Genomic DNA, 16,828 nt, shown 5'->3' with positions numbered 1-16,828 from the left:
TGATCCTGGAGTGCTCTTCTCAAGGTCTCAAGTTCGATTATCTCTGATGTCGGTTTTGATGGACTAAGTCCATACAGAGTTGTATTTTAGTTTTAAGGCTTAATATATCATTTGGTCCCCTAACTTATACTATGGACCAGTTTGAGACACTTTATAGTTAGGGGACCAAAGTGAAAACCACAAATAAGTTAAGGGACCAAATGATGTATTAAGCCTAGTTTTAAATAGGATCGTCTACAAGTGATCAATGGAATAAAACACATCAGATTAGTCAGTCCCGGAACCAATACCAATTTTTTTAAAAAGTAGGATGACAAAGAACAAAAAAAATTACTCAACAAAACATCTACTCCCTCCGTCTCATAATAACTGAGCCATTTGCAAAAAAAAAGTTGACTCATTTCACTTTTCAATACAACAATAATTACTTTTTTCTAATTATAACTCTAATTAATTTTACTTTCATCACTCCCAATTTAATATATTTCCACTTTGCATTTATAATAAAAAAGAATGCACCAATACTTGACAAGACACTCAAAACTATTTTCTCTCTTTCATTTATACACTTTTTCTTAATATGTGTGAAAAGAAAAAAAGGCTCAGATAAAATGGGACGGAGGGATTAATATTTATAATTTAAGGGGACTTAAATGGATTTATTATTTAAAATTTTCTACAAATTTTTTCTTCAAAAGCTAAGTTAATAATTATTTTGAACCAAAATCAATTTTAGCTTTTAAATATAGAAGGGACGCAAGTTCATATCTTTAAAAGATAAATATTGTGCTCTTGTTTATGTCGTGCTATATGACATCTCGTGTCATATAGCACCTCTTTTAAGAAAATAGATCAATAATACTTTTACAATGCATCAGCCGTGAGAATCGTTAGATCTGAAGAGAGATAATCTTTCCATAGACCTGACATTTTCCACGTATGTGACAAAATGATGTGGATCAACCATACATGAAGGTTATGGAGCTTAAATAGCCAAGTTAAAAGGCCATTAACTAGATATAATGCTATGAAGTAAAGGTGCAATTGAAGCAACAAGTTGTTAGTTTTCTTTTTCTTAAGATCTATGACAATATTAATTGGTTCACATCCTATTAATCATTCTCTTGATTAAAGAATTGACGTACTTAAGACCTTCTAATTTTAGGATGAAACAATCGTAGTTTCAATTAGGAACCATGTTTGGACTGTGTGCGCACCTAAACACATGATATCATATGCACAACTATTATGCGTTTAGATGGTATGCAGCTTAGCCATCATTTTAAGTTGTGTGCAGCAATTAGGCACCAAATGTCCATGCGTAGGCTATATATATGAGTCTTTTTCTTTGTATGACATTTGAGGCTAACTTGGAAGTAAGAAAACACATTTGTCTGTGTGATGATCGTATCAAGGGGACAAACTCCTTGTTTATTAATGGTAGTGATACACTCCTTGAATTTCCTATTTGTAAATAATTTTTAAAAATAATTAAATTACATATATCATAAACCTACAACGTGAGTCCAATACGAAATGAAAATTGTTGTTCACACATATGCAAAGGCTGAAACACACATATAAATGAATGAAATACCCTCGCGGTAGTTAACTGCCGAGGAAAGGAACCGGCTGCAGTTAACTGCCGATGTGTCAACAACAGTTAAAAAAAAAAATCCTATCGACACTTAAGTACCGAGGAGTTGTTTCATAATTAAGTGTCGATGGAGTTTTTTTTTTTTAATTGTTGTTGACACATCGGAAATTAACTTCCGAAGAAAGCCGGTTCCTTTCCTCGACAGTTAACTATCGTAAGGGTATTTCAGTCATTTATATGCGTGTTTAAGCCTTTGCATATGTGTGAACAGCAATTTTCATATGAAATTGCCAAAACAGTGGGCCAAGGAAAAAATATAGGTTCAATGGACCCACCGTACATACAATAGCCTAAATCATATTACATATATTTTTACTAAACACACCTCCACAATTTTGTTCGTTTGGTGAGGGAAAAAAAAAAAGATAGAAAAAGAAGTTTGCACATCTGGCGGGAACGGTAGAGCAGCGCATTTGGCGTTGCCAAACCGTGTGATCGTTTACACAGAAAAAACAAACGCAGCAACAACAAACAAAAACAAACAACAACCAGAGAAAGATAGATAGAAAGAAAGAAGAAGAAGATAGAAAGAAGGAGAAAGAGAAGAAATCTACATTTTCTTTCCTCTCTTTTTCCTTCTCTTCCTCTTCTTCCCAATGACAATGTTTTACAAATAATGAATCATTCTTGTTCTAATCATAATTATTGTAATGTAAATTATTGCTTGCATTCGCCATGCGTTGGTTGCCAACCCTAATTTTCAATCCTTCTTCTTCTTCTTCTTCTTCTTCCTCTTCCGCTACATCTCCTTCAACGCGAAAATCATCATCAGCTTCTTCTTCTTCTCCTTCATCTGCTTCTTCAGAACCTTCTGATTCAAGGAGGAGCTCGCGCGGCACGTGGTTTTTCGGCAACGGTAAAAAATCAACGCGATCAAGGAAGCTACGACACGTGGATGATGCTAACGTTGAATACTCAACCGCACCGATTCAACGGTCTCCGAGTGCACGGGGTTATATTCGGTCTAATACTTCTTCCTCCGTTGCACCTCAGCCGTTGCCGTTGCCGGAGTCACCTGGTGGGTTGTTAAGGCAAAGAGATGCTGATTGTCGGTTGCCGTCGCCATTGCCGAAAGAAGCTTCTGGACCATCCCTGTCGCCGAGAGAAGCTTCTGGTAGAGTCACGGAATCTGATGTTAATGTTGGTGTTGGTTCTCTTCCCGTTGGATTTAAAATGCGCAGGTAATTCATTTTGAGGATTTTGTTAGGTTAAGTTAATTAGACAATGGACTTTCATTTTTTTTTTTTTAAATTATTAATGTCATCAAACTCATATTAGTTATCAATGATTATGTTAGAACTACTCCAATGAAGGGTATTAAATTGTTGTGGCCCAGTACGCCCGCCCAAGTTGGGGCGCACTAGGCCACCGCGACGTAGATGCCTTTCAAATACAGAGTTCTTAAGAGTTGTACCATTGAAGTAAATGAGAGTGAGTTGCTCAAAAAAGATATGTAAAAATAGTCCTTTTGATTAATGAGGATTTTCTTGCAGCATGTTCTGACCTCTAAATTCCATGTACAGTGTTTTTGCAAGCAAAGAGACGAGAAGGAATGCAGAGAATGCGGAGACAAGGCCACCTGGGAGTAGGAGTGTGCGTCAAGATACAAGTGGGGATGCAGCTCCAGGCTTTCGAGGGAATAACTTCCGGATAAGTGTCCCTCCAAGGAGTACTAGTACTTCAAATACTCCCTTTACCAGTCCCACAATCAGCCCATATGACACCAAACAAGATGATTTTGTGCCATATTATTATGTGTCACCAAAAGCAAATCAATTCTGGTCTGCACCAGAAATGCCAACATCTACGGGGCAACCACCTCCTGCTTTCTTTGATTTATCTGCGTCAGGCATTGATGGTGCCTCTTCTCCCCATCAAAGTCCTGGAGGAAAAAACCCCAAAAGCCCAGCTAGATCTTCTTCACCCCTACCAAGGTTATCCCTTGACTACCCAACAGCTGCACGCCGTGAAAGGTTATCTCTTGAATACCCAACAACTGCACCTCCTCCCAGTGTTCACCCGTTACCCTTGCCTCCTTGGCCTGGAACTTCCTTACCTTCACCCTCTGCCAATGCTACCTATTCTCAACCTGGAGTGGCTAAGACAGAGTCCTTATCTATGAAAAGTCAATGGCAAAAGGGTAAACTTATAGGGCGAGGTACTTTTGGAAGTGTTTATGTTGCCACTAATAGGTATGTGTACCAAAGTTAGGCAACCAGTTTGAGCTATTCACTTTTCTCTTTCTCATCTGGCATCTCTGAAACATATTTTCATTCCTTGCAGAGAAACTGGAGCATTGTGTGCAATGAAGGAAGCAGACATATTTTTTGATGATCCAAAATCTGCCGAGAGTATAAAGCAGTTAGAACAGGTTTTCATCCATCACTTGGTTGTTAATGCTGTTTATTTATTATATGTATGGTGTATGAAGTATGTACATTTAAATTCACTATCTGTTTTATTTGTTCTGTCTGTTGGTGTGGACACTTCAGTTATAATCAGAACCATATTATTATGGTTAAAGAGTTTAAAACTTAAAATGTGAATGTAGAATATTTCAGTGTCAATGTCATAGAGACAATAAATTTCATTCCAAGCTAGCCTAGATGCAGACTGCATTGCTCATTGCTTTGGATTCTCGACAATTGGATATGTAATTTTTGGGGGGAGATGGATGTGTGATCAAATTATCTCATCAATTTGCTATCTGAAATGACTTAGCTATTCAAGATATTTTTTATTGTTAGCTCACTTGATCCTTATTACTATTTTGTACCCATTTCTTTTTCAGGAAATTAAAGTTCTCAGCCATCTACAACATCCAAATATTGTGCAGTATTACGGTAGTGAAATAGTAAGTACTCTAAATGTTGATTAGGAGTCCTGTGTCCATGATAAGTAATTTTTTTGATAGAAATGCCACACAACCTAATTATAAGTCATAATATTTTCAGATAGAAGACAAGTTTTATATTTATTTGGAATTTATCCATCCTGGTTCAATAAATAAATACGTTCGGGACCACTGTGGTGCGATAACAGAATCCGTTGTTCGGAATTTCACACGACATATTCTTTCGGGGTTGGCTTACTTGCACAGCAAAAAGACAATTCACAGGTATGGGTCACATGCTTGATAAGCTGCTCAATATCCAACTAGGATAAGAAATCTCTACCTGATATTTGTGCAAATATATTTGAATGGAGTGTGTTTTCTGCTTTTCATTTATTTTTTCCAGAAATTACTATTTGATTTTTTATTTAGACCATCTTATGACATTCTTTTTTCTTTTCATATAGGGATATCAAAGGGGCTAACTTGCTTGTTGATTCTTCTGGTGTTGTTAAGCTTGCTGATTTTGGGATGGCCAAGCATGTGAGTTGTAAAATCCCCCCTCTATGATATACTTTTCAATAAAGAGAATGGTTTTTTTGGTGGTGGCCGGGGTTCGAACCCCGGACCTTGCATATATTATGCATTGTCCATGCCAACTGAGCTAAGCTCACGAGGACATAAAGAGAATGGTTTACTCGTTGTACAAATACTTTGAATTTTTAATCAATATCATGATACAAGAAGGAATTTGCATTTCAAGTTCAGGAGTTAAACTTGAAGGACAAATTTTATTTTGCTTGTTTGAAATCAACAATTCTATTACCCATTCAAGCCGGTTCAGTTGCAATTGACTAACGAAACTTCTTGCAGCATATATGGGTGATCAACTGATCATCTATTAATTTTCATTACTCGGATATGATTGTGATGTTTATACGTTTGCTTTTAGAACAGTGTGCTTCTCTAAGTTTTATATGTTCTTTAGTTTGAATTATGTATGACATAGAATTATCCTTTCTTTTGAATTTTAGTAGCTTTCACCACCAATTTGCTGCCAGTAGTTACTTTGCACCTATTAATAGTCTTGGAATCTCTGTTTCCACAGCTAACTGGGCATTCTGCTGATCTGTCTTTGAAAGGAAGTCCATATTGGATGGCTCCAGAGGTATATTTGTATATTTGAACTCTAAATTACTCTCTTATGTATCACGTGTTCTTTACTCAAACTTGCTTCTCATACAGCTTATGCAAGCGGTCATACATAAAGATAACAGCTCTGATCTAGCTTTTGCAATTGATATTTGGAGTTTGGGTTGTACAATTATTGAAATGTTCACGGGAAAGCCTCCTTGGAGTGAATATGAAGGAGTAAGCCCCTACAATAAAATTCTGGCTCCTGTCAATTTTTATTCAGGCCACTTCATTATACATATCATAATTTGATTTCCCATTAGTATAATAAGCCCCAAAATTTGTTAAAATAAACTTGATAACAATGTGACCTCATATTTAGAAATGGTCTTATACGAGCTTATGTGAGAAACTGAATTTGCCAATGGAGGATATATAATATTGAATTGTTAATATCTCTTGTTTCGGTAAAATTTCGTTCAACAACCAACTCAAGCATCTTTATTCAACTATTTTTTCCCCCCTTCTCTCTATATGTAGCTTGTGGATTTAACAGAGGTGTTGTATGTATACATGTCCTTCATATGTTAAATAGGTGTGAATTTTGATCTAATTATGCAGGCTGCAGCTATGTTTAAGGTAATGAAGGATACCCCTCCTATACCTGAAACATTGTCAACAGAAGGTAAAGATTTCTTGAGGCTTTGCTTTGTAAGAAATCCAGCAGAGCGGCCAACTGCTTCAATGTTATTAGAGCATCGGTTTCTGAAAAACGTACAACATTCAGATCCTTCACCTTCCTCCCATCTATATAATGGAACAACCTTGATGGTAATAATATAAGATCTGTGGCTCTTTTCTATTTGCCAAACCAGGCATTTGATATTAACTTTTCTTATGCTGGCAGGATAAACCCCATAGCCCCAGAGGGTTATCAGAAAACAAACCTGATCAGTTTTCCATTGTCAGTGCACAGATTGGAAAAGGGAAATCTGCCACCGAGAGGTGAGGATTCTTCATTAGTTACTTGGATATCTTGATTATCTTCCTACATTTTTTAACCTCTGAATCCATGACCCATCCTGCGTACAACTTGACCATTATGTTCTGCATAATTTTTATGCATTATCCTTATCTTTAAGTATATGAGAAAGTAACTTCTACTTTACAATCCATTATCCTTTTCTTGAAGTATGTAACATAGTAACTTCTACATTACAGTGGCATTGGGATGTCCCACTCGCTCTACTCTTGAAGCATTTCCCTGCTCACCCTCGAAGTCTATGCTCGGCTTGCAACACACTCAATCAGATTTGTGATTATTGTCATTGTAGGATGTGTCAAACATGGCAATAGGAAAACAAAAAGGGTCATTTTCAGATGAATGTGATAAGGGAAGTTCTCACTCATTATACAAATGACTTGAGTTCATGTGTACCTTATTTTTGGTGACTTGCAGCTGTTGCTGATGTAGGATCTTCCTGAAATTTTCATTGATGCCTATGAAAGTAAGGGCAAATTCAATATGGAGTTTATACTGCAAGTGAATGTAGAAGCAGATTTTGTATATTATTATTAGAGTGCTCCAACGGTGACATAAGTTATGTAAAAATAATAACAATTACATCAAAAGCTGTTGTTTTTCTTTTAATTTTTCATTAGATTGGATCACACCATTGTATTTTTTATTTGACAACTTTTCTGTAAAAAAATTAAAAAATTGGACAGAAATGTCAACATTAGGATGAAATCAAATTTGATTATGTACATAATATGTCTGCCTCATCCTCCGGTTTGGGTGGGGATGTAATCTAGTAAAATGTTTTTAGTGTGTGTTTGATTCTATGACGTAAGTTGATACTCTATTTAATTGATTTTCTTTAAACTTGAGTTGAATGTGATCATATATGTTTTAATATATTCATATGTAAAAGTGAATTGAAAAAGGCAAGAAATCAATTAAAGAAGTCAAAAACTACAAATTCCAGCTATAATCAATTTTCTTTTTTTGAGAGACTTCCAGCTATAATCAATTGTTTAAGTTAAATCGGTTGTATTATACTCAAGAACATCAAACATGTTAGAATAAATTCTACACATTTAGAATTAATTTTAACTCCTCCAAAAATGAAATCAAACATATTTTTTTTTTTAAGCCAAACATACACTTATTTTCTTGATACCCAAACTTTTGGGAGCTTCTTTTCTCATCCAACATGCACTTCACATGCATAAATATAGGAAAAAAAATATTTTTATCCTCCAATTGGGTAAATTCAAATTAAAAAAAAAAAGTTTTTTATTCATCCAAAAATGTACTTTTAGTCGGGTAGGTTTTAAGGAAATTAGCGGATAAAAATAGCTCTCAATTTATTTTATTAGTTTTTACACCTTATTTTTCACGAACCTAGCGCTATTTAATAGAAACATTTTCTCTCAGGAAGTTTTTACACTTTCTTTTAGGAATAAAATAAAAGGAGAGGTACTCAACTTAAGTTTTTTGTCTTTTCATTTTGAGCAATGAAACTCTCACATACTATGTGCATGAAAGTGTGGAAATGAGAATTCGATCAACATCTCAATGCATCAAATATTTATTGAATGCAATGTGTGTTGTAGAATGTAGTTATGAGATTTTTAATTCCGTTTAAAAATATATGTCGCAATCAACTAATATATAAATGTCAATACTTTGAAACGAATGGAGTATTAAAGAGATTTAAGATCAAAATTATGCATTTTGTGAGTGAGATAGTCAATTCCAATTGTGTCACATACTAATTTGTTGAATGACCCATATTTAATTGTTGTGCAAAAAATAAGGAATGTATTTAATTGGGGCATGAGAAATTAAGAATGAGCGTTGATTCATTTAGAAAATGTAACGGCATGACAATACGCGTTCACGTGCATTAATTATCTCTCCTACTTCACTTTCATTGTTTCACATCACTTCACCTGTCATATTCCCATAGAACATACTCATCATCAATTCTTAGATAGATAGAACAAGTGAGAGACATCAAAGAACAAAGCTATGGACCCTCCTCAAACACAATCCATTGATATTTCAAACCCAGCTGGAGATGATTTACAAGACAAAATCATCAACGATTGGTAATCAATCTATCTTGTTTCTTTTTGTTCATAAATTCATTCAATTTTTGCAATAATTCTAAGAAATAAAAACATTTATTTGGTATCGTGGTAGGTTTGTCAAAATTACGATGAATTATTCTGATTTTGCAAGAGCTATATAGATTACCGTGATTGTGCAAAAACTACATTGTATAACTTTTGCAAAATCAAGACGGCTTCCTATGATTTCAATACATCCACTGTGACACCAAACATATATTAATTGTCTGACTTTGTTTTTTATTATGGGATGATGCAGTTGTTCTTGCTGTTATGACTGTACACAAGGTTTCTTTGACTTCTTGTGTTGCAGCTTCTGGTGAATTCTTTGAATTAGATTTCAATTTCAAGTATTATTAGCAACAATATACTATTACAGTCAATTATGTAATGGGGGTTTCTTCTATTTCCTCAACCATTTCTCTATTAATTAGTTTATTATATAAAGTTGTGGTTTTAGTTATTGAGACTTGTAGAACATTATGTTTTTCCTTTATTTTTGGGTCCCTTTCCAAACTCTGTTGTCAGTGTTGTGTTGTGTACAGTTACGGAGGATCCTGTTGCTATTCTATAGTAAGGCCGGCGGGCTGCATGTTTGGTAAAATTATGTGATATCAAACATTCACTTCCTCTTTTACTTTTTTTAACATCAAATATGTATATATGAAGTCTCTTAGGCTTTGTTTGCGAGTTTTGAGGGGAAGGGAAGGAAAGGCTAAGGAGGGGAAGGGAAGGAAAGGGAGGGAAGGGAGAAAGGAGGAAAACCTTCCCATTGTTTGGGAGTTAAAAAGCCAATAAGAAAAGGAGATGGATAACTTATGTTATAATTTTACTATTTTACCCTTTTTCCTCTTAAAATCAATACATTGTTATACTTCGTAATTTAACTTCTAATTTATTCAAAACAACTTAATCGCATGAAAAACAAATTATTAAGATATATTTTTAAAAAACAACTTATTTATAAAATTAAAATAAAATTATTACAATCACTTTTTAAAAACAACTTACTTATACAAAACAACTTATTACGGCCTCTTTTTAAAAAATAGCTTATCTTATGAAAAACAAATTATTACGATCTTTTCTTAAAAAACAACTTATTCAAAATAGCTTATTTATACAAAACAGCTTATTATGACCTTTTTTTTTCTTCAGAAAAACAGCTTATTCAAAACAACTTAATACAATCTCTTTTTCAAAAACAACTTATCCAAAACAGTTTATGTATACAAAACAGCTTATTACGATCTCTTTTCAAAAAACAACTTGTTCAAAACAGCTTATTTATACAAAACAACTTATTACAATCTCTTTTTCAAAAACAGCTTATTCAAAACAGCTTAATACGATCTCTTTTTCAAAAAAAGCTTATTCAAAACAGCTTATTTATACAAAACAGCTTAATACGACCTCATTTTCAAAAACCGCTTATTCAAAACAGCTTATTTATACAAAACAGCTTAATACGATCTCTTTTTCAAAAACAGCTTGTTCAAAACAGCTTATTTATACAAAACAACTTATTACAATCTCTTTTTCAAAAACAGCTTATTCAAAACAGCTTAATACGATCTCTTTTTCAAAAAAAGCTTATTCAAAACAGCTTATTTATACAAAACAGCTTAATACGACCTCATTTTCAAAAACCGCTTATTCAAAACAGCTTATTTATACAAAACAGCTTATTACGATCTCTTTTCAAAAACAGCTTATTCAAAACAGCTTATTTATACAAAACAGCTTAATACGATCTCTTTTTCAAAAACAGCTTATTCAAAACAGCTTATTTATATAAAACAACTTATTATGATCTCTTTTTCAAAAACATCTTATTTAACACAACTTATTTATCCAAAACTGTTTTGTAAAAATAAATTGTTTTGAATAAGCTGTTTATTGAAAAGAGGTCGTAATAAGTTGTTTTGCATAAATAAGCTGTTTTGAATAAGCTATTTTTTTAAAAGAGGTGATAATAAGCTGTTTTGGATAAATAAGCTGTTTTGAATAAGTTGTTTTTGAAAATGAGGTCCTAATAAGCTGTTTTGTATAAATAAGTGGTTTTGAATAAGCGGTTTTTGAAAATGAGGTCATAATAAGTTGTTTTATATAAATAAGCTGTTTTGAATAAGCTGTTTTTGAAAAAGAGATCGTATTAAGCTGTTTTGCATAAATAAGTTGTTTTGAATAAGCTGTTTTTTAAAATGAAGTCATATTAAGCTGTTTTGTATAAATAAGTTGTTTTGAATAAGCGATTTTTGAAAATGAGGTCGTAATAAGTTGTTTTATATAAATAAGCTGTTTTGAATAAGTTGTTTTTGAAAAAGAGATCGTATTAAGCTGTTTTGCATAAATAAGCTGTTTTTGAAAATGAGATCGTATTAAGCTATTTTGCATAAATAAGCTGTTTTTGAAAATAAGGTCGTAATAAGCTGTTTTGTATAAATAAGTTGTTTTGAATAAGCGGTTTTTGAAAATGAGGTCGTAATAAGCTGTTTTGTATAAATAAGTTGTTTTGAATAAGCGGTTTTTGAAAATGAGGCCGTAATAAGCTGTTTTGTATAAATAAGTTGTTTTTAAAAAAGATTGTAATAATTTTAGTAATGTCTAAAATTGGAATTTTGAATTATTAAGAGGGCAAAATTGTCAATTTGTATGTTTAACTCCCCAAAACCCTCCAATTTGGGGGAACTTTAAAATTGGACAAATGAAGCCCTTCAAAACCCCCCAAAACCTTTCCCTTGTTTTTTTAAAACTCGCAAACAAGGGTTTACCACTCCATAAACCTTTCCTTCCCTTTCCCTCCCCTCCAAAATCCAACTCGCAAACAAAACCTTAAGGATTAATTGCCAAAATAAAATTTCAACATTTTGCAGTGCAAAGCTTGCCCAAATCTCTCTCCGATTAAGCATGATGTTTACTAAGGCTTTGTAGCTTGTTCTATTTTACATTAGGATATTTCCAGACACGTGGTGGCGGCAAATAAAAGCTGAACCAAACTAGGCTTTGTGATCTATTAGGCTTTGTTTGCGAGTTTTGAGGGGAAGGAAAGGAAAGGCTAAGGAGGGGAAGGGAAGGAAAGGGAGGGAAGGGAGAAAGGAGGGAAAACCTTCCCCTTATTTGGGAGTTAAAAAGCCAATAAGGTAAGGAGATGGAAGGCTTATGTTATAATTTTACTATTTTACACTTTTTCCTCTTAAAATCAATACATTGTTATACTTCGTAATTTAACTTCTAATTTATTCAAAACAACTTATCGCATGAAAAACAAATTATTAAGATCTATTTTTAAAAAACAACTTATTTATAAAATTAAAATAAAATTATTACAATCAAAAACAAATTATTACGATCTTTTTTTAAAAAACAACTTATTCAAAATAGCTTATTTATACAAAACAGCTTATTATGACCTTTTTTCAGAAAAACAGCTTATTCAAAACAACTTAATACAATCCCTTTTTCAAAAACAACTTATCCAAAACAGTTTATGTATACAAAACAGCTTATTACGATCTCTTTTCAAAAAACAACTTGTTCAAAACAGCTTATTTATACAAAACAACTTATTACAATCTCTTTTTCAAAAACAGCTTATTCAAAACAGCTTATTTATACAAAACAGCTTAATACGACCTCATTTTCAAAAACCGCTTATTCAAAACAGCTTATTTATACAAAACAGCTTATTACGACCTCATTTTCAAAAACCGCTTATTCAAAACAGCTTATTTATACAAAACAGCTTATTACGACCTCATTTTCAAAAATCGCTTACTCAAAACAACTTATTTATACAAAACAACTTATTACGACCTCTTTTTCAAAAACAGCTTAATTATGCAAAACAGCTTAATACGATCTCTTTTTCAAAAACAGCTTATTCAAAACAGCTTATTTATACAAAACAGCTTAATACGTTGTCTTTTTCAAAAACAGCTTATTTATACAAAACAACTTAATACGACCTCATTTTCAAAAACCGCTTATTCAAAACAACTTATTTATACAAAACAGCTTATTACGACCTTATTTTCAAAAACCGCTTATTCAAAACAACTTATTTATACAAAACAGCTTATTACGACCTTATTTTCAAAAATAGCTTATTTATGCAAAATAGCTTAAATAAGTTGTTTTTTAAAAATAGATCTTAATAATTTGTTTTTCATGCGATAAGTTGTTTTGAATAAATTAGAATTTAAATTACGAAGTATAACAATGTATTGATTTTAAGAGGGAAAAGGGTAAAATAGTAAAATTATAACATAAGCCCTCCATCTCCTTACCTTATTGGCTTTTTAACTCCCAAACAAGGGGAAGGTTTTCCCTCCTTTCTCCCTTCCCTCCCTTTCCTTCCCTTCCCCTCCTTAGCCTTTCCTTCCCCTCAAAACTCGCAAACAAAGTCTAAGAGATCACAAAGCCTAGTTTGGTTCAGCTTTTATTTGCCGCCACCACATGGCTGGAAATATCCTAATGTAAAATAGAACAAGCTACAAAGCCTAGTTTTCACCTATATATGGACATAAAAGTATGTCTAACTTTTTTTTTTTTTTTTTAAATAAGCTCACTGCTACGCTAATGGGTAAATTTTGAACTCATTTGACGTTAATTTAGTGGTTGGCTTAAGACTTTAAAGTGTGCATGTGAGCTCCTCTCAAGATATTAGATTTGATTTCTCTTGAAGCTAATTTCGGTGACTAAGTCGATTCATATTTATACTCTAATTTTGAATGAAACCCCCATAAGTAGAAGGTGAGATTTAGCCCCTCAGAATAGCTAGTTCTTAAGTTGGATGCCAAATTAAAAAAATAGTTGAGGCAAAACAACGTGGCAGTGGCAACATTCCCTGCCTCACCAACGTCTTCTGTGAGACTAGGCTGTTTGAGGACAAAAATAGAAAGAATGTTAAATTACAATGGTAGAATGTTACATAATTTTTTTTTTAAACTTTGCGTATGTTACATGGACAATTTCAATAATTAACCCAATAACAAATCTTTAAATTTAAATAATTAAATATCAAATGTTAGATAAATTATACACCATTGATTTTTACTCATTCACATGCACTCCATCCATCTCACGATTATTGTCTCTTTAGCAATTTTTCTTTTTCTCAAAATAATTGTCACTTTACAATACCTATGCAACATTTATTATTTTTTTTCCACTATTATACCCTTATTTATTGAATTCATCCAACTTAACCACTCCACTAACTAAAATTAATAAGGATGTTTTGGTAAATGCTACTAATTTTACCATTGAAATCAACACAATTAATTATTTATTTAATAATCGTGCACAAAGACAAATATTGTGAAACAGAAGAAGTATTAAATATGACTCTTGGATTCATATATTCAATCATCTAAAACACCTCAAAAAACTACATGCATATCAATCATTAAGAAGGCCACCATCCAACTACATACAAGAATTTTTTCTCAATTCTTCATGTATTAAGTATGAATGTTAGAGTCATGCTTTTCATGTTATAATGAATATTGTATTGTTAATTAGAAATACAACAAGATTGTAAATTCTTATCTTTATACATTCATATATTATGTATTTATTATCTATCTCAAATAACTTCTTTTTTTCGTTATAAATAATCGCATAAAACTTGATAACATTCTATTTTGTTGGACAAATCATTATAATTATTACACTTACCACTTTGAACATAAATATAAATCATTTACTTGATAACATTCTTATTTGTTTTCATTTTTTCTTTTATATTTCACTTTTTATCCTTTCATCGATATATTTGCACATATTACTAAAACAATATAGGCTAGTATTTTACCTTTCATCTATATATCTATCTCTTTAAAAAATTGAAAATAATGTAATCAAATTTAAGATCTTTAACCCACTCATTAATCACCATCTTGAATATTGTCGAAGAAAAATATGACATGTATATGTAATAATATTCAAATACCTAATTAAAACACTATTATATTACTTTAAAATCATTTTTTTTTTCTTCCAACGCCACTTGTATCCATCTTAACCCCAAAATCATCATGTATGTGTGCTATTTTATATATTAGGGAAATGTTAAGAGTGTTGTCAAGTAGCAATCGTAGGGGCGCAATAACACTATAGTGTAGCGAAACTTGAATAAACAACAAATTTTTGTAGTTGGTGATTAAGGACACAGTTTTTACGGTGATGTTGGACTATATTAGACTAGACTAGAGTTATTTGCTATCTGATGCCTAAATCTATTAAGTTTTTTAAATCACACCTTCAAACTATTTTATTGATTATTTTGTTTTTGCTAAGTAATCCTATTTGTTCCAAGTCAGTCATTTTTCTTTCTTATGTGGCACCTATGTTTCATTGTACTGCTCTCATATTCTTAATGGTAGACCATTATTCAATCTATGTATGATCCCGGTCTTCATTTATTTCTAGTTCCTTTAACAGATATCCAACACGTGTTAATTAAAGATTTCAAAGGTCTAGATACCAACTCTCATTGTAACCCAATCATCTCTCCCTCTCGCCGCCTGCGTCATCCCGTCTCACTGTCACCCTGTCACCACCTCGCCATCTCACTGCCATATATACCGTCTCTTTGTTACGCCGCCTCTCCATCGCCATCTCTCATATCACATGTGTGATTCATTTAATTTAAGACTAGCCTTAGAAAAAGTAAAGAGAACCTGTAACACACTAAGACGCTGTGAAAGTAAAAGCACTTTTTATCGTTAGGCGAAATAAGAATGAGCAGTGCTATATCTCTTGAAAAATAGCATCAAGAATTATTCAAGGAGTCAATCAGAATGCACCACAATTCAAGGAGGTGTGCCTGAAAAATAGGAAGTGAACAAATAAATCATGCAATTAAAACTTGTCGACTGTGTCTGATTTTTTTTTTTATTTTTTTTTTATGATATTTTTCTAGAGAAATAACATTTTCCAATAAGAATACATGAAACAAAATACAACAATACAACATATATTGTATATAATATATAATGCATTATTTAAGTCTAATAAAAATGGGCAATAATCGTCCCGCGAGCATAACTCAGCTGGTAGAACAATGCATTATTATATGCAGGGGCCGGGGTTCGAACCTCGGACACCCCACTTATTCATCTTATAAGATCTTATAAGATGAATTCTAGCCACTAGGCTATCTGACAAAAAAAAGGGTAATAATCTGGTGTGGCTACAACTTGACACGGTCGCGTCATCAGAATACACGATCGTGTCATCCCTTACAGGAGAATCTGACACGGTCGTGTCATCCGATATCATGTTTAGTGTTTGTATGTGTGCTAGATATCAAGCCTTCCCTAAGGATTTTTTGTTGTTTAGTTGGGGCAGAGTGAGATTGGTCTCACTAGTGATAGTTTAGATACTGGTCTGCTTGGGAGAATGAGAGAGGATAAGTATGAAAGTCGGTCCGGAAGCGATAACTTTGATGTGGCTCACAAGAGGATCTTGATCATCTATTTTTGACTTACAACTTTTATATTCCAAATTAGAAGGAACCCAACCCTCAATTTAATTGATTCGTCCATCTTCTACGTAGACAAATATATCATCATGAGACAAGAAAACAACGTATATCCAACAATTTGATTTTTCATCACATATATATCCCATAAGTTTGATTTCGTCACCGCTCCGCTTCGTTTAGGTTGGAGGCCAAACAATTGTCACACACACAAGTTCCATTAACGACATACATAATGTAAGCAATACAACATAACATGTCAATCCTCAAACCCGTTTCTTATTTTGTGTTGACATTTTTTCATGACCGATGATATCTCTTTTGCTGTTCAAATACAATAGCGTAGTTTGTCATACGATTTGTGCCTTTTAAAGTAGGAGGTAGGCTTTCCCGTGTGTCATTCATTATCAGTTCAACAACCTAAAAATTCCACTTAGTAAAATAGATGGAATAACAATAAAAATTATGTTGAGAGAAAAGAGAAATGAAAGTTATAATGGTACGATATATCTTTTCTCTTGGTGTCATCCGATCTGATTCATTTATACATCTTTCCTCAACTTTCTCTCTTATTTGA

At 32.8% G+C, this 16,828-nt stretch overlaps 1 protein-coding gene and 1 long non-coding RNA gene across 2 annotated transcripts; both read left to right on the top strand.

The window, feature by feature from the left end:
• The first annotated feature begins 2,083 nt into the window (after positions 1 to 2,083).
• Positions 2,084 to 7,452, top strand: LOC11406312 (mitogen-activated protein kinase kinase kinase 5). The gene is made up of 11 exons (XM_003611744.4): positions 2,084 to 2,838; positions 3,181 to 3,849; positions 3,941 to 4,028; positions 4,449 to 4,511; positions 4,612 to 4,775; positions 4,958 to 5,033; positions 5,599 to 5,658; positions 5,736 to 5,861; positions 6,246 to 6,455; positions 6,532 to 6,629; positions 6,846 to 7,452. Exons 1-11 carry the CDS (start codon positions 2,333 to 2,335, stop codon positions 6,877 to 6,879), a joined length of 2,094 nt encoding a protein of 697 aa, XP_003611792.2. The 5' UTR covers positions 2,084 to 2,332; the 3' UTR covers positions 6,880 to 7,452.
• Positions 7,453 to 8,472: 1,020 nt separating this feature from the next.
• Positions 8,473 to 9,399, top strand: LOC112422216 (uncharacterized). Its single transcript, XR_003012532.2, has 2 exons — positions 8,473 to 8,741; positions 9,022 to 9,399. It is a non-coding gene; the product is annotated as an uncharacterized lncRNA (long non-coding RNA).
• The last annotated feature ends 7,429 nt before the right edge of the window (positions 9,400 to 16,828 follow it).

The sequence above is a fragment of the Medicago truncatula genome, chromosome 5 (assembly GCF_003473485.1).
Source record: "Medicago truncatula cultivar Jemalong A17 chromosome 5, MtrunA17r5.0-ANR, whole genome shotgun sequence".
NCBI classification, from domain to species: Eukaryota; Viridiplantae; Streptophyta; class Magnoliopsida; order Fabales; family Fabaceae; genus Medicago; species Medicago truncatula.
This window is presented reverse-complemented; position numbering and strand designations above follow the sequence as displayed.

What these genes read in the sequence shown, in the direction of transcription:
- LOC11406312 (XM_003611744.4), top strand. Translation starts at nt 2,333, where the DNA reads ATGCGTTGGTTGCCAACCCTAATTTTCAATCCTTCTTCTTCTTCTTCT. An exon ending in GTTGGATTTAAAATGCGCAG is followed by an intron (nt 2,839 to 3,180) that starts GTAATTCATTTT and finishes TTCCATGTACAG; the next exon opens with TGTTTTTGCAAGCAAAGAGA. An exon ending in AGTATTACGGTAGTGAAATA is followed by an intron (nt 4,512 to 4,611) that starts GTAAGTACTCTA and finishes TAATATTTTCAG; the next exon opens with ATAGAAGACAAGTTTTATAT.